The sequence below is a fragment of the Haliotis asinina genome, chromosome 11 (genome assembly GCF_037392515.1).
Source record: "Haliotis asinina isolate JCU_RB_2024 chromosome 11, JCU_Hal_asi_v2, whole genome shotgun sequence".
Lineage (NCBI taxonomy): Eukaryota > Metazoa > Mollusca > Gastropoda > Lepetellida > Haliotidae > Haliotis > Haliotis asinina.
In genome coordinates this window covers 56,597,086-56,615,835 of record NC_090290.1, presented here as the reverse complement: position 1 = coordinate 56,615,835, position 18,750 = coordinate 56,597,086, and the positions used below count along the sequence as shown (strand labels likewise).

The 18,750-nt window shown below is 41.3% G+C and overlaps 1 protein-coding gene across 1 annotated transcript; it reads right to left on the bottom strand.

Moving 5' to 3' along the window:
- Positions 1–415: 415 nt before the first annotated feature.
- On the bottom strand, positions 416–17,860 carry LOC137256063 (male-specific lethal 1-like 1). Its single transcript, XM_067793747.1, has 8 exons — positions 17,295–17,860; positions 13,881–14,017; positions 12,901–13,214; positions 12,026–12,087; positions 10,676–10,743; positions 8,543–8,673; positions 7,643–7,715; positions 416–4,395 (listed from the first exon to the last, which is right to left on the bottom strand). The coding sequence occupies exons 1-8, from the start codon at positions 17,706–17,708 to the stop codon at positions 4,311–4,313; spliced, it is 1,284 nt and encodes a 427-aa protein (XP_067649848.1). The 5' UTR covers positions 17,709–17,860; the 3' UTR covers positions 416–4,310.
- Between the last annotated feature and the right edge of the window lie 890 nt (positions 17,861–18,750).

Genomic DNA, 18,750 nt, shown 5'->3' with positions numbered 1-18,750 from the left:
AACTGACACTGGGCAGAGTAGATCCGCTTGTGTTTACCCACGCTATCGTGCATCACAGCTGGGCCCACTTGCACAAAGTGATGTTAGCACTACAATGATTGTAACACCCATTCTCCAACATAGGCTTAAGATAGTCATAGTGCTAAGATCGCTTTGTGGGAACTAAACTACAGAGTGAAAAAAACACCACCTCATTGACATATTACCCCTAAAGCCTGACATATTAAGTTACAAGTTCACATGACAGCCATGGGAAGGATTTTGGATCAGATGGCTATGCAACACTTACAGGCAGGTACTCACAAGCTATACTGACATAACTGGGATGATGAAAGCTTCTGTACTACACAACACTCAATGTGTTCAGTCAGTGTTCCTTAGGATATTCACAAATGAAAACTATGAACAACCAACAAAACATTAAACTACTTTATTTCACAGCAGCGTAAACATGATTTACGTATGTACAATCAACAGTGGGATGTGATGTATATAGAATGGAGTGAGCTGACAATTTTACACCAATGACGACTCATGATAGTGAGAAGGCAACAGAAAATACCTAGTTTCAGGTACCATGGCGGACTCTTAGTTTAACTTGCAACCAAACACTACACATACTTTACCTTCAGGTGAAAGAAAATGTTCCATATTTTACCGTTCTGTTGTCTGCAGCTATTTATATCTACAAACTCAACATTCATTGCAAATGAAATTAGTTCTGAACCATCTGTGACAACATGTTCAAAAAAAAAAAAAATTCTTTACAAATCACTTTTGACCCACATTTATGTAGTCATAATTTACCTGAAACACAAATGGTGGGGACAACTATTTTGCCTTGACAATGATTTAGCATGGGTTGAATGATCTGGAGGGGTGGAACTGACCCAAAATAATAACAAATGTTAGTAAAATCTATATTTACACAAAAGAGAGATGCAAATGTGTTGTGTCACACCATCTGGGGGTGAGATTCAATGGAAACTTGATTCTATTAAACCACTTCCGTCAACATGGAAATACTTGCACATGTTCAGACATGACACATTTAGAAAAGTAACCACATAAACATCACCGATAGTAAATATTCATATCTACACAGAATTTTAGATAAGGATTGCAAAATCTTCCCAGCTTCTTTCGGAAGGTGGTTTGACAGAAGCACTTAATGATGTTGGAGAGAGTTTAACAACACAAACATTTGTCCCCTAATTCACGCGTACACCAGTCAGGCTCTCACAAGGTAGTCATTTCTCTCTCTGTGTTAATTAAGCAATGTTGAAGCTTCATTGATCAGTGATTCAGTCTAGTCCACTACAAACATCTTAGCATTAACACTTGCAAAAGAGAATAAAAAAGTAGACATCTAGATAGCTCTAAGGTAGAACCAGGAAGGAGCCATGTCATTATGTACACTTTCATTAAACAGTCGAAATTTCAGGTCTAATTTTGCCAGTCAATTACATCATTCTGCATCTGAGTTCCAAGTCCCCATCTCGTTAAGATAATGGCTTCGAACTACTTATAACTGAATTATTTCCCCATAACATATTTTTCATCAGCAAATTCAACACAAAGGTTTGCTTCTCAACCAGATAACCATTACAGTCTAAACCATCATACCTTGAAGTAACCATGGTAACTAAAGTACAACTAAGTCCAAATATAAGTTCAGAGATTTGAGTTTCGAGAGGGGATAAGTGTTGCTGAATGGCCTGACTTGGATTCTATAAACAAAAGTCTTTTCCCTCTTACCTTGCCCTGGTAGATTTTCATGATTAATATGATCTGCTCAAAGTAAACAGAATTATCATCAATCTAATTTAACTATTACATTCTTTAGCCGTATTAGAACAGACATTACCACACAAAATTGTAACACCAAACAACGTACTGAAATTGTGCAGCAGTTTCAGTTACACAAAGGGAGACAACTCTGACACCAAGTAGTGTCCCTCAGACTCGCATTTCATCCTGTACATGGACGTGATGTACATTTACACAAGATTATTCAATACCACAGATAGGAACACTGACAAACACCTTTTGTCTCTAACTCCTGCCAAGTAGCACAAGAAATAATCATACAAGACCGAGCTAGAACATCTAATAAAAACACTATGCTATATGAAACAGTAATCTTGAATGATAGATGGAAATAAAAGCAGAAGAGTGAGGAATGATGACTATGACGTGACCGACACAGGCGCTGTGATGATGTCCTACACTACAAGTAGCAGTACAAACAATAATCGGATCAGTGGATTTGGAGGAAACTGCATGAACAAAATACAACCAGGAGGAGAAGTGACGAAGTTCCCTAACATCTCCCCTCATGTGCCCAGTAAGTACAATAATATCAAAGTAACGGTAGATCTGGACAATTTTTCTTATTTCTAACAAAAGACTGGTAAATGCTTCAGCTGAAACATCTTGGTTCTTGGTCTTTCTGCATGGTGTGGGTTGAACACAGCTCCCAACTAAAGCATTGCATGTAACTAAATCATCTTCGATATCTCCAGGGTATACGTTCTGATGAATCTCCACTATACCCCGGATGCATCTATGGGTCAGCCTGATAATGTTATTACCTCCCTTTGCTGGCTCCACATTCTCACACTAGCCAGTGAGCCAGTCAGCTGTTATAACCGAGCTTGCCATTGTCAACAAAGAGCGGTTGCAGCTGTGAAGGTTTGACTCATATTTTGGGTAAATCATACAAATGGACAGGTCCCAAAGTTTAAAAACATATATGCAAGAACCCCTTCTACCTCTTTCACAGAACCTCTGTATGGCTTGTGTTGCCAAGTTAAATTGATTACATAATTCAAAAAGTGAAAATAAGTTGTGATCACTATGCTCAACTTCCCAGTGTAGACACCTGATTGGCTAAAAAGCCAACCAAAGCAGGTATTAAATTCACTGGGCCGAGCTGTAGATGCATCCAGGGTATAGTGGAGATTCATCGGAAGGTATGCCCTGAAGATATCAAGGATGGTAACTTAATGTGAGAAAATGTAATTGTGATAGGAAATCTCAACCTTGTGTCTTTTTCATGTATCAGCATAAGTCAAGAGAAGTTGATGAAAAAAAAACTTACATCGATGTTCAGACCATCATCAAAAATAAATTTTCCAACTTCCTCAAAATTTTAACAGTAAACACCAATGTGTTGAGCATAATTAGTGTGGTGAGGACCTTGATCTGAAAACCTAACAACACCACTGTTAAAGTACATAAATTTCAATCAACTGTGCAACAAAGATAAGTTTGGGAAACAGCCCCATCCACAACTTAGTCTACCATCCCACACAACTGACCAGCCCTATGTTTATAAAGTCAAAAGTCACTGTGAGATGCATGAAACAAACAAAACAGATCCCCATTATAATATCATAACTACACTTTCAAAGAACGCAAATCTGACTGAAACTATCTGAAGAAAACATAGCACATTTACCAACATTACGTTTTCATGAGCAGCCCGAGAGGATCAACGTATATTCATCCTTTGCATTAAAATTTTCAGATACTGTATTACCTAAGTCATGATAAATACTTGTTCTCTGATATTTACTGCCCACAGTAAGCCAACAGTGACATCCCAGTATGTGTAGAGATAACCTTACGTTTCTATTCCCAATACCGGTCTCATACTGCACAGCTAGGTTACACAAATGCTCACAATCTAACCACACGACATGAAATGGTAACAATGACAATGGTCTGCTCATACAACCTCATCCACACACGACCTGTTCCATGAATCACACAAGAGACTGTGCTAGATAAAAATCTGTTTGTTTCTTTCAATTTTGACAATATGGCAGTTCCAATGGCTATCAAATATCAAACTGACTACTGACTAATTTCGGTAATGCCATTTTGACACTTGCAGGATGTAAGCTATGGACGCCTTGTCAGTGGACAATTGGGCATGGTGTCCACAGTTATCAAGTGGATATAACACAATATGATAATAAATCAATAACTGTCACAGTGCCACTGCTGACAGAGAGAGATAGTTCGAGACTGAACAAGTCCCTAAGACCATTCTGGTCACGAGACCAAGAGAGTCCCAGAAGACATGGATAATCATCTGCAGCCACAGAACTAACAAGTCGTACAAGACTTGGCTTGTCACATAAGGCCAGGCTAGTCATGCTGGGCGATGCTAGTCCGAGACCAGGCTACTCTCAATGGGCAAGTCACACAGAACCAGTCTAATCACACTTGACTAGTCCCACAAGACCAGGCTGGTCACATGAGACCGGGCTAGTTACTGAGGTTACTACTACATGCAACTATCATCTTCTCCTGGGTCGATACACGCTAGATTTCCTAGATGCCAATGTACACTGTCGGTTGGTCTCCCAGGGAAGTTCAAATTCTCTGAAAACAAAAGGGGTTTTAAGTCTTACCCAAATACCACGAGATTGCAATGTCACATAACAATTAACATTCATTGGCATGATATCAGGAAGGTAAACAGTAAAGTAAACACTATTCTGCAAGATTTGATTGTACCCTTATTTTTTTCCTTCAGAATACATAAATGTGAACGTTAGATGTGAACGTTAGATGTCACAGCTAGATCATGGTCACTAGTAAATAATGGGTCTGGATAAGGCTGCATGATGGAGCCCTCAAACTCAAATAAAACTGTAGAGGTTGCAGTTTCTTTGAATATAGTCCTCCTTGGGGTACATATAAGCATTTTAATGTCCATTTCAAATCCCTATGACAGTTGCAACAATATTTTGAATAAAATATTTACAAAACAAAAGCTGTTTTCATCATACGAGACCACCCATACAGGGCCCCCACAGCCAAGAACAGGTAACTCGAAGACTATAACCTTGCACCTCACTTTCCATGCTGAAAGAAATCAGACTGAATGTACCCCCAGGAGGTCTATATTCAAAGAATCTGCAACCTCTACAGGTTTTGTTGATTCTTTTTCATATATTCCTCCTTGGGGTACATATAAGCATAAGACAGACTCCTAAGGGACAGAAGCCAGGCTGCTTCCCTTTGCCCCAGGCTACTGCAGCTGAGAGGGCCTGGCCTTGTCTCCAGCCCTCCTGCTCCTCTTATGTTGCAGTGGGGCAGTCCACCTCGCAGTTTTCTTTGCCAGAGCAGAATGATAAGAGGAGGCAAGAGGTGAAGGCCATTGGTGAGAAGTGGATAGGTGCTCCAGCAAGGGTTTAGAATCCTTGAAAATAGACACTGCCTCCTTGGCCTCCCGCACTACCTGCAAAGTCCTTGGAAACGGGGAAGATCCCATAGTAAAGGGCAATGATAGGAGTGCTTGCTGAGCACTGATGAATAGCGGGCCAATGACAACCAAAGCCATGACTGCCCCCATCATCTGACAAGCACAGCACCTTATACTGTCTCTAGCCAGATGAGAATGGATGTCACTGAGCTGATGATGCATGAGGACCTAATGATTGTCACCGTCCGAGTCCTGGTCTAGTAGTTGACCCTATAGTGCAGAAAGATAGGCCAATCGAACCACCACGCGAAACTGTTGTGCTGTACATTGGTAAACATCAAAGGACTTGTGTCTGGGGGCATTTGCTTGGTAAGGAGGAAACCGCCAGCCCTGACTAGCTGAAGCTAAAGACGAGGACGCCGACTCCCCACGTGTGACAAAAGCATAAATGCATTTGTCCACCACTGGAGGCTCAAATAGCTGCTCCATCCTCAACTGGTACCTCCTACCTAAATCCAAAACTGAACCTCGTACAGGCACCAGTCAGGAGAGGGTCCACTACCTCGCCAACCAGTGATGGTAGAAAACTCGGCTGGGTGTGAGCGCCTGCCCCGGGGACCGAAACACAGGATCAGTCGCCTTAACCGAAGCAGCCACCTGGGGCAAGGAGGACCCAAAGGAGTAATTAGCTCCTGACTCCAACTCTTCCCTCTCGTCATCCTACTCCATGTCTACCTCATCATAATTCCCCATGAGCAGACTCTTGTACTCAAGAGAGGCCAAGCCAGGGTGCCACTGCAGAAGAGCATGAAGAACTCCGCAAGTCGAAAGGGACCACAAGGGAAGTTCCTCGCTGTGCCCTGATGGAGCCCAAGCCAGGGTGCCACTGAAGAAGAGCATGAAGAACTTTGCAAGTCAAGAGGAGCCACAAGGGAAGTTCCTCGCTGTGCCCTGATGGAGCCCAAGCCAGGGTGCCACTGAAGAAGAGCATGAAGAACTTTGTAAGTCAAGAGGAGTCACAAGGGAAGGCTCTCGCTGCATGCTGATGGAGCCCAAGCCAGGGTGCCACTGAAGAAGAGCATGAAGAACTCTGCAAGTTGAGAGGAGCCACAAGGGAAGGGTCTTGCTGCACCCTGATGGAGCCCAAGCCAGGGTGCTAAGGCGCCAAGGCGCCAGATTTCCTGCATTCCCAGATGGAACGTGGGGTGCCCTTTGCCAAACCTGAGCCAACAGCCAGGTTGACATAAGGTGCCCCAAGCAAACTATCTCCAGAGCTCAAGCTAGGATCTAGCTGCCTAGGGGAGGAGCCATCTCTGAGCCTGAACTCAGGCCACATCCAACCCTCCTTCCCCCACCCCCTCCCCACCAATGCATCTGATCCGGCCCCTGTGCTGTGTCTATTACAGACTTCACTGATGGCTTCTGTTGCTGAAAAAGAGAATACAAAATATCATATGTAATTAGTGGTGCTTGTGAAACAAGTGAGGGTGAGACTTGGGGAGGAGAAGGCGCCTTTAAAATCTTGGCCTTTTCAGAAGCTGACACGGAAAAGGACGACCTGGCTGACGCCTTCTTTTATGGGAATGTTTACAAGGTGGGTCCTGAGCCCAGATGTCAGCCCCCGCCCGCAGGTGATTACTGTAAAACAGTACATCATCACACCTGTACTTGATTCCTTTAGGTGAGAAAACAGCACAAGAAGGGTCATCTTGCTCCTCATGATGATGTTCAAGCAGGCATCTTTGGCACGAATCATGCATATCTTTAACCGTATTACACAATTTACAAGTTGCGCAGGCTTTAAACTGCAAATAGTGAAAGTAAACTGCAAATAAGGAAAGTGTAAGCTCCTTGAAAAAGTGCCAGGATAACAATGTATAAAATATTTTATCAAAATTGCTAGCAGGCAAACCTAACTAAAGGTTAGCCATTACGCCAACAGGAACAACCGCTACAACAACACTAAACATTGCTAACCCTAGATAACCCGGGATACAATGATAAAGTGAGTATAGCAATATGACCCAACCGCCATCTTGACAAGCACATGGCAAGCAGACAGTGGCGGGGGAAAAAGCTTACAACCTACATGAATGAAAACAATGAAACAACTTCTAAATTGCCCATGTCGGAAAAGACGAGAACCATACTTACAGTAGCTGTTTCTGAAGTGCTCATGTTACAGGGATTTCAACAGAACTCAATCAGTTGCAGGACACATGTTGTCAGTACAACAGCATGGAAAGTCAGGTGCAAGGTTATAGTCTAGAGTTACCTGCTTTTGGTTGTAGAGGTCCATGGGGGCCCTGTAGGGGTGCACTCACAAGACCAAGGACGAACCCCAAGGAGAAATATAAGAAAAAGAATCCCCACCCCACCCACACACTCAGGTGACATTATACAGGCTTTGAATATACTCACAGCGGCTTCATGTGGGGGATAGGCTGTCCGAAAGCTGTAACTGTGAGCTTCTCTCCCACCTCAATATGAGTTACTGGAACACAAATAATACCAGTCTTAGATGTAAGGCAGTCAACAAGGATAAAATACAATTACAAACAAGAAGTAGCTGAACAAAGGGACACTAATCTCTGGCAGAGATTACAGTGATTACATTCTTGTAATATTCTTAAATTTGACTGGTCAATGACGCTTTAACAAGTGTCCATGTCACCTCTCCCTGGAAGGTGACAACTGGAAAAAATACTACCACTCCAACCACCAAACTCTCCACTAAGACGCTGTCGCTAACAATTCTATGACATCATAATATGACACATTCATTGCATGGACTACAAAACCATTCGATTGGCTGTTTATGAGTTCGGTATGTACACATTTATTTTACAGACCTTCAATGCTTTATTTAAACTATTTTATACATAAACACACTAAACACTTACATCATTTGCACACTTAAACATAATTAACCATTTTTAGAGCAGATTTAAGCTTGCCAGAATATGGTTCACTGATTCTAAAAATTCAGTTGAGAGGTAGATGCCATTTTGCTAACATGTCACAATGAGTAGCGAGCTTATCAGTTTTCAAAATTTAAAATGGCGGCAAGATAAATACATTGCATGCTCCTCTCTCAGGTAGTACGGCTTGGGTGACACTGATACAAAGAGGCATACATACATCAGACCATATTATCCTTCAAGTGAAGCATATAACATATAATATACTGTCAGAAAGGTCCACATCCTGGCACACCGCTCCCAAAAGATAATGCGCTGATTTAGTGTAATGCCTTGTCATCACTGCTTGTGGGTGTGGTACACCTGGGGAAGGAAAATAGTTCTGGCAAGCAGTACTTACTATCATCCAGACATGGGATGAAGGACTCCACGTGACTCTCATCATCTTCTTTGGTATTGTGGACAATTCGCTGCTCCTTTTCCTTCAGACGTAGCAGATTCCGCTGTTCACGTAGTTGCTGCAAGTCCCATCTAAATCACAAACATTGGGAAAGTCTGATCAGGTGCTTCATTTCCAAGAACAACATAAGAAAATCTACTCACCCCCGACCTACATACCGCTTGAATGAATAAATAATTATTCATAACTACTGTGTGTATTTTCTGTATATTTTGTTATTAAGTAAAATTTATTATTGGGTCACTATGTTTAGTGTCTTGAATAATAATTATGATGGGTCACATTTCATATAATAGGTGGTCAGCACTTTTAGGATTTCCGGAAGTGGTTTAGAGTTATCTGCCCTGGGCTTTCTATTTGCTTACTTTCCAGACACTTTTCGAGGGCATTCCATGTGAGTGGCGATGGTCGCATGTGCTCCAATTTTCAGAAAATGACTAAATGTATATATAAAGGCTAGCTGCGGTGGTGGAGACGGACACATTCACTGGAGTATACATCAACGCCTACAAAGCCGTCAACGCCTGAATCTTCATAGCTGCTATCAGACCGCTCACTGTGTTACATTCTGCATAACTGTTTCTCTCACACTAAGACTTTGGTGAGTTTGCTAAATTATATTTTGTGACCAATTGCCTTATATTTTGTCTCACTTGTATTTGAAAGCGGTATTGTGAAATTGCCTTGTGACATTGTTTAACTTGCTCTCTCTTTGCTAAATAATACAAAATTTGAATATTTTAGACTTGTCTTTGTTCTGTTTTGCTGGCTCACAGGGGATTTCTTACAGCCTTTGTCACGGCAAATTCTTAACTGTAATACTACATAGTACAGAACATATAATAATAATAATAGTGGGTATTTGAAACTGCGCCTGTATTTGTGAATTTGATGCTCGCTCAAGGCGCTACAAAGAAAGATATAACAATTTTATACATTATGTGAGTTCCATCTAAAATGTCTTAAGGATATAATACAAAAATATAATATTCCATGAGTGCATTTTTCAGATATACATTAGTGCCAACATAATGAACGTCACTTTTTACCACTTGCTCCCTGTGTTCATTATTCAGTCATTAAATAGCCACAACAATAAACGATTAACTGAAGAAAAGTGAATCCAATAATGAAAACGTCCTAGTGTATTGAACCTAACCCAAACCATTCCTGATATCCGGAGACATGGGGGAGCTTATGTATTGTACTGATCAGTTAAAAAATAACTATTCAGAATCAATCAGAACTATATTTGTACTTATGACTTGAACAAAACAACCCATGTAGATACAGAAATTAATCACATGCTGATAACATCAAGGAAATAACTAATCTAGATACAGAGAATAAACCACATATCCACATAATGCTTGAAATGACTGAAAAGTTAACATCACACTTCTAATAATCACATTTTGCAAATAAATAGCACATGACATATCTGTGCATCATGATTAACTTGTGTATTAAGTTTTGTGAACCTAGTCTGTATGGTTTCCGTGATATGCTGTGGCCATGTAACCACCTTCGAACACATTAGCATGTGAGAAGTTTCATGAACCTAGTATGTAAACTTAAGAGATGTGCTCTGTACAAAACCATCAAACACATTTGGCACGAAGTCATGTTTCTATGGAAACAGCAAAAAACAAAATTCTGAAACACTTCAAAATAGCAAGAGGCACATCAATGGCTAATGATTAATGATTAAGATGTCTGAAGTTTGGTGAACCTAGCATCTATGCTTAAAAAAGTTATGCTCCGGACAAAGTTTCTGGATGGAAGGACAGACAGAAAGAACGCTAAATCAACCCATTACTTTGTAGCAGGGGTGTAATAATCAGGAAAAAACACACTATAAACCTGTAACTTGATGGACAGAGGAAATCCCATTAAATGCAGTAACATGAACATGCCAAGGTATGGTGACTACTTCAATAAATGCCCATATGCACTGCATACAGTCTCTGTCTCACATGAAGACAACCATGCCGAAGGTCAAGTCCAAACTGGGGAAAAAACAACACTTGAGACAACTGGGCTATAGCTGTTCCCATTCCTGCTAAAACTCACCGTTTCCTTCTCCTTTCTTCAAGCTCGGGCTTTTGATGTCGTTTTATAAAAACCTCATCTTCTAGGTTCTGAAATCAGAAAAACAAACTTTAGCCCATGAATCATTCAGCTGTAGGGCTGTCACATCCTATCAGGTAAGGTGAAAAATAAGGGCTGTCACATCCTATCATGTAAGGTGAAAAATAAGGGCTGTCACATCCTATCAGGTAAGGTGAAACATAAGGGCTGTCACTTCCTATCAGGTAAGGTGAAAAATAAGGGCTGTCACATCCTTTCAGGTAAGGTGAAAAATAAGGGCTGTCACATCCTATCAGGTAAGGTGAAAAATAAGGGCTGTCACATCCTATCAGGTAAGGTGAAAAATAAGGGCTGTCACATCCTATCAAGTAAGGTGAAAAATAAGGGCTGTCACATCCTATCAGGTAAGGTGAAAAATAAGGGCTGTCACATCCTTTCAGGTAAGGTGAAAAATAAGGGCTGTCACATCCTATCAGGTAAGGTGAAAAATAAGGGCTGTCACATCCTATCAGGTAAGGTGAAAACGAAGGGCTGTCACATCCTATCAGGTAAGGTGAAAAATAAGGGCTGTCACATCCTTTCAGGAAAGGTGAAGCTTTGGGGTAATGTCGTACTTGAGAACATTTTGCTCACATAGCGATGTGCATGCATGCGCATGCGAGACAGCTTGCACTAGCCAAGACTTAAGCTGGTTTTACAGTGCTAGCTCACTGAGATACTATGTCACAGTTCAGCATGAATACCCCACCCAGACACATTACACCGACTCCAAGCCGACCAGTCCTTGCTGCAATCATTATGATTAATACCGAGCACCAGGGACCAACAAGCACCATATTTTTACTGTCACTGGTATGTCGTGGTCTGGGATCGAACCCATGACCATTTGTTCTTACCACTACAATCTGTTTTTGAAAAACTTGCAGTAATTACACAGGTACTAGTAGAACACAATTACTGAGTTAAGTTACCTAGGAAGTGAGAATTCAAGGCAGGATCCACACCTAAGAGAAGTACAGCACTGGTATCAACAGTAACCAATGAGGTAGTCAAGGGGATGTAGACTGGTGTCAGATTTCATCACTGCTTTGTGAACTGTTTAGGTCCAATACAGTTCTACTGATTAACTAGCACTTTGAATCTTTGCCCCTTTTTACAAAGCATGAGTAATTTACCATGTTTACAACTCAAAACAAACTGGCAGCTGCAACAGCATAACGACCTGCTGAAATGTAACACTGTCAGTCTGAGCACAAATCTGTCAGCCTAAGGCCTATGTGTCAATGTATATTTCAAAAGCATGTACACACACCACACAAACTCCATTCTCACCTCTGTCCCTTCAAGCTGGTACAGATTTGTTATTTTGTTGAACCTCCATGTGGGTGTTTCAACTGAAATGGAACAGAAAACAATCAAACAATACAGCAACACAGTGCAAAACAACCTGAGAGCATGGGTTAAACACAGAGCTGGACTCACTGTCTGTGGGTTACCTATGAAGGTTAAATCAGTGACAACAGATATGGGAGGAGAGTTCAAACAGTAGGAACTGAGCATGCCACCAACACTCTCAAAGGACTTCTACTGTTTCTAGACATAGAACCAACAACCCAAGAAATCATTTCTCCAGCTGAACAATGTTGTTGTAGATACATGACACAAGATCCATAGCGGTGTAACTTCCACTTGTACACCAAACGTACTTGTCCCTGAGTGTAACAACAGCTGCATATGATCACTGTTGTATACACTTTTGATTAGTTCAACAATCTTTTCAAAAGAATAACATTCATTACATCATTTCAGATGATCAGCACATCACACAAGTCCTTTTAACCACTGCCCGACACATGTAGTGACTTCACGACATACATCAATTATGACATTTTCAGCCAGTTTTGTTGTCTACTAAAATATGTCAGTGCATTTAAGAATGATATGGCATTGTTGGGTATAAGTCACACAAATTCAAAATGGAATGATTGTCATTAGCTTACATACTATATAATAATATACTCAGTTGTGTTTCTACAAAATGGTGGATATTTCTTAACATTCAGTATCAGTATTCCTCTTACACATGACTTACATAACTGATTGGCCTCTTCACTTGCTTGAAAACAAACCATATCAAACAATTATGAACACACTCAAACAAAATTATACAACTTTTCCACCTGAAAATATAAACGTTCTTGTATTACCTAAGGTCTGTGATCGTGCACTGCGACACAAATTTGGATACGATATATTGTCAATAGTCCGTGACCTTGCTTCACAACATGTCACGTGATATGTGCAGTCTGTCTTTAGCAGTGTTTCTTCCCCTTCCACAACATCCTCCTTGTCTGAATCATCATCAATGTCCAACTCTGGCACCTCCACCTGCGACTTGGTAACAGTCTTTGTAACAGTTCTGTGCACAGATCGGTTTCCATGGTTACGCGGAGACTCCCTATCTAGAGCTGCACGCTTGGAAGGAAGACCATCTTTCTCTGTTGCTGACTGATGTGCTTTCCTGGGGAAAAGAAAGTATTTGGATGATTCTCCACATGAAATGACTTCAGTATTGCCAGGCTTCATGGAAATGAGTCATATAACAACGATAATGAAAATATAGACAAGCTTTTCTTCCAATACGGTAAAATATCTTCTGTTTAGATATCGTAGTCAGAGCAAAATCTCATAACTGGGCAATCATCCAGCTACTTCTGTAGCTGGCTGTTGGTGGGCCCAATACCAAGAAACAACCTAGGCCCCATTTTACAAAGTTATTGTAGCACTAGAACTGTGATACGTATTTTAATGTCGAGTGTAATGAATAAAATGCCCTTTAGAAAATGGCCAGGCGTATCAAATGCTATGTTTGGGATTCCACTTTCTCAGTACATCTGTGATTCAAGCCCACACTGTCAGATCAGGTGTGTATCACCAGAACACAAAGTCAGTGGAAGATGCAGTGACTGAGTGGGTTAGATGGTTGACTTTGTGTGCTGGCAATTAGGTGTCTGAGTTATGAAGTTGTCACATTAATAATCACCAAAGAAACTCGGTCTTAGGGATGCAGTCATGACACTCACATTCCCACCTATGTTTCCCAGGCAAACAGAACTGCTGCACCTGTTTACACCACAGTCACACTGACACTGTCACACCTGTCAATTCACTACAACTGACGACCCACCTCTTGACTCCCTTGTCTGGGGGGATGGCCAATGCAGCCTCGATAGCGGCTTCCCTCGCCACGTGAGTATCATGGGATTCCTCCTTCTGTTTGAGTATTGACATCCGACGCTCCATTCGCTCCAAGCGACATTGTAACTGAAAGAATTAAAAGCAATACAATTAAAAACTCAAGTTGTTTACCTGTTTGAAATGTCGTCTTTGCAATGAATTTACAGGGACTGTCCAACACCTTGTCAGTGGATGCCCTTCCTTGGCACAAATAGCATACCTTAAACATGTTAAAAGACATGATGGCATGGCACACTGCTTTTACTATTGTCTCCACTATGCCTGTGGCTTTGACCCCGGGGTCCATCCATGGTACGACCCTGAACATGTTCAGGGCGTCCTGGAAAATGATGCTTTCAAACTTATCTGGAATAGGCCAATATACAGCCTGAGACGAATTCCAGCCAGCAAACCTGATCTTGTCCTTTTCGATAAAACCAATGAAATTATTTATATCATTCAATTTTCTGTCCCTTTTGACAACAAAGTGATTGGCAACATTCAGGAAAAGCATGATAAATATGTGGACCTCGCCTTTGAAATGTCTCGCTTGCATCCCAAGTACACTGTTGTCAGGCTCCCCATTGTTCTCGGTGCCCCTGGTTTGGTACCTCCTGATCTCCTGGCGCAGATCAGGAGAGTGCCCGGGTTCTCCACTGGGAGCACAGCCCTTCTGACAATCTGGCTAATGCAGAAGGCTGCAGTGTTGGGGAGCCTCCATATTGTCCGGAAAGTTCTTGGTGGGTTCGACTAGGCAGTGTTTCCTGGGAGAAGTCCCATTCGCTGTCTGGGATGCACATAGAGGGGGTGAGGGCCCTGAGCTGATGATAAGCCTTACCAGCCTGACTGTGCCAGGATCACCCAAACCCTCTCTGCTGCAAGCTATCCTAATCTGTTAAAAATAATACTATGTGCATTTATATTGCACCAAACTCCATTCACAAGGTGAATGCTCATAGGGCTGACAGCCAAAGCAGGCATATCATCATCCCAGATAACCCAAGCTGCCTGCTAGACACTAGATGGTAATAGTCATATGACTTACCCCCCAGGGTACCCATTTTTGACAGGTGAACAGAGTCAATTTTGAACAAACTCACTTGCCTAATGTGAGACCACACATGTCATATGCTTCGTGGTGGGGCAGGACTGAAGTCCTAGAAACTCAGGAGTCAAGCTTCAGCTCACCCATCCGACCAATGACCGCGCCCACTGTCGTTTAACTTCACCTGATTGTGACCTGAGCTTTATGCACAGGAACACACACCACCACAGAAGGACTGTGTCCTCACATCACGATAGATGTTGTCTTCTTGCAAATGTAATGGCCAAAATTGTTACAATCTGAAGTCATCGAAAACTGACAAAATTCTGAATAATTTTGTACCTGTACAAATTCATAATGCAAAACAAATCTGATTCTTTTGTGACTCATATAAACCTAGTATCACTTTCATGACAACAGGTGTACTGATACAGATGAATCTACCCCTGCATGCTGCATCACCATGCAACATTAAATGGATTCTAAAAGACACAAGGTAATTTAATAAATTTACATTCAGAGGCTAAAACCTTGATGCATCTGCTTTTCAATACACATTCCAAAAACAAGCAGGCTAGTGTGTATGCAAATTCCTTTCCATCTTATTTATCACTGGAATTATTGCTTCTTGAGTAGAAAGTACTTTTCAAAGCAAAGTTCATTAACCATGCTGGTTATTATCACTGTAAAAATCATTTTCACATGTACAGTGCAACAATGTCTTCAATACCATATCTTCTGTTGAGGCAGGCAGTGGCATGTCTCTGTTGTGAGCAAATGAAAACAGGCATACTGGCCAGCCAATATTTAGTCGACATTACAATCCATTTTTGTTAACTCTTGGCTATGGAAATCACATCGTAACTCTGTTAATCATACTGAAATCTTTGGACCTCTCTACATTACCTCGCTGTGAGATGAAAATAACACCATACTACGATCAAGGATATCAGAAGATCTACAGATGGGAAAATATTGATTTGTTCAGGAGAATATATTACAAAAGGCAGGACTACGCATGTGACTGTCCAGAAAGGTGAAAAAATGACCATCTTGTACCAATATGAAGGCGAACAACAGTTGAGGCATTCGGAAATAGTTCAACAACTGTGGACGTGCCTCGTCACTCAGCGTTCAGAAGGATTTGTGAAATGGCCATGTTGATTGCAACCCTGGCTTGGAGTTGGATTTTCCATCACTTACCTTCCTTCCAAGTAAATTTCTTAGCCTTTTTCTCAGCCCTCTCGGCACAATACTGCCGGTAATAAACTGGATCATTTTCAGAATGTTTAATGAAATAATTTAACTAATTATTTACAATCTACCAAACACTAGGCTACCCAAGCAAGCTGATATGTACACAAAGAAATGCGGTTGGTGTTGGCTTGGGTCACATGATCAGTCATGTGACTAGAGCACATAGGTCGTAGGTCAGTCTGCACCATCGCATTTGTTTGGGTATGCTTAAAAAGATACAAACAACACTACATCACTGATATCTACTATTTCGTGTTTCGACCTTTATGTACATACTTCAAACGGAAAGGCTCTCATTTGAATGGTTCTTCTCCTGCACATAAAGAAATTGCAGCGAGGAGGTCAAAACTGGCAACAAGTTGTTTTCTCAGGTCACTCGGTCGTATAGGTTAGAGGTTGAAGGTCGAACATTGCGATTGGCTGGTGACCGCGTGCACGAATTACTCTTCTCCCAATAAATTTGTCAATATAGTTGCATCAACGTGCATCATTTCCAATCTCGTCAATAGGAAAACCGAGCCGATTTCAATATGTGATTACTGGCAATGCGAGGATGCAAGCGTTAGCTGCCCTATTTTTCTAACAGATCCCAAAGCGTAGTAATATTAATTGAAATCACAACTTCCGTTTGCGCACTCACATGTCTGTCCGTTGGTGTCGAACTGTCAACAGTCACGACGGTGATGCCAATTCTAGATCGCTAAATGCAATTAAACATGGCCTAAGAATATGTCCAAACGGCAGTTTACTTCCCAATAAAATGATAACGAAACTGTCATGTGCAGAATAACGAAAAGCAATTTTCAGTGCTCAATTATATGCGTGACTCTCCAACATTTCACGCGACCGTGTGATTGTCAATACATCTAATCAAAACATGTACGGCAACCAGTCTTGGGTCCAACATTTTTGTAATTTCGCCATGAATAAGACTGGTATAGTTAAACAACTTCATTGACATATCACGTTGACATATGATAAGCAAACTCTAACTTGGAAAACCAAGTCGGCCATTTTGCCTCGCCATTGAGTACACCACACCTGAGATAAAATTATCCTTACCGCGTTTTTCTCCGACTTTAGCGTTTTGATCTCTTTGTCTCTTTTTGATATCATATCCTGTTGATGCTGAATTAATTCAATGTGAAGAAGTAACAGGTCCTTCAACTGTTTATTTTCATTTGGATGCGAGCTCTCCGCATTCAACAATTTCCCGGTCATTCTCGTCAGGGCGTTGTGATCTTCGGTTGACAGCGGCGGGCGACCACAAATTGTATTTTGGTTGTTGTCCGAATCTTTCTTCACATCGGGCTCCTTCTGGCCTCTAGCATATTTTAAACTTTCCTGGATGGCAAGGTTCAGATCGGCTTCATCGAAACCTCCATTCATAGCTTTCGATGATAACCGCCGCTTTTGTAAATAATGCCTGCCTTCTGAACGAAACTTTGAATCCATCGTGTTAACATCCGATTTCATACTATCGTCTGGCAGTTCAAGCGATGCATTGACATATAGCGAAGCTGTTTTCAGAAATCACTATCAATGTCGTCCTTTGATGTATCTGAACGATTACTTCAAAGACAGAATTATCAAACCCGTTGGAGTAAATCCTCACCGGTGTTTTGGCGCTGAAGTTCCCGTTGAAAATAGTGCCTTGTAAACAAAGTCGCAGTTGATGTTTACATACAGTCTGCGGGGGCGAGCCGAGGGTACATCTGACGCAGGGTCAAATTGTGCGCTGTGTCCAAAATTACCACTATTTCCTAGTCCCAATACAATCTTATGTATTCCTGTTGAGTTGTCAGCTAAATTTCTCTACCTCAACGTATAACGCCATTGTGGTATAAATGGGGAAACCCCGACACTACTTTGTGCGGTGTCCGTAACTAATTCATATAACGTGACCTGTCCACGGAGCTTGGATTTTGATGTTATGAGACATTAAATTGATTGTCACTTTCAGTGTGATAATACATTAATTAATGATCGTGAATATTTTAAAAAGTTTGATTCAGCCTAACATCCCGATAAGCCAATCAATACATACAAGTACTTTGATAGCAGGTTAACGTGGAATACCAAGGCATATGCCCTTTTAAGTAAATGTCAACAACGGTTCCATCTAATGCGTAAACTGCAATCTTTCAATGACGTCAATGACTAGACGTACACAAAACCCACCCCTTAGATGATAAAGTCGTGTATTAAATGGAGTATATCATAACACGTCTCCCAGCACCAGCTGACAAACAGCCGGCCTTGTGTCTTGGTAAGTGATATATGGGGTTAAGCAAGTTGTTAGAGCGTGAGCTTGTCATGTCAGAGTTGGGGTTTGATTTCAATATTGGCGCACTATGTGAATCACATAATCTGTGTCCCTTGTCATGATATTGGAACAGCGCTAAAGTCATACTCACACTGTCGCTCACTTACTCTAAGTGATTTCCTCCTTTTCCTGATCCAAAGCGGGTACAATACAAGCAGAAACGCTTCACCTCTTTAGTATTAATGGTATTTA

Excerpts from the sequence above, each read along its gene's own strand:
- LOC137256063 (XM_067793747.1), bottom strand. The coding sequence starts at position 17,708 with ATGAAATCGGATGTTAACACGATGGATTCAAAGTTTCGTTCAGAAGGC. Across the intron at positions 8,674-10,675 it reads GAAGAAAGGAGAAGGAAACG|ATGGGACTTGCAGCAACTAC; the intron begins GTGAGTTTTAGC and ends TTTGTGATTTAG. Across the intron at positions 4,396-7,642 it reads ATCCCCCACATGAAGCCGCT|AGAATTTGAACTTCCCTGGG; the intron begins GTGAGTATATTC and ends TTTTGTTTTCAG.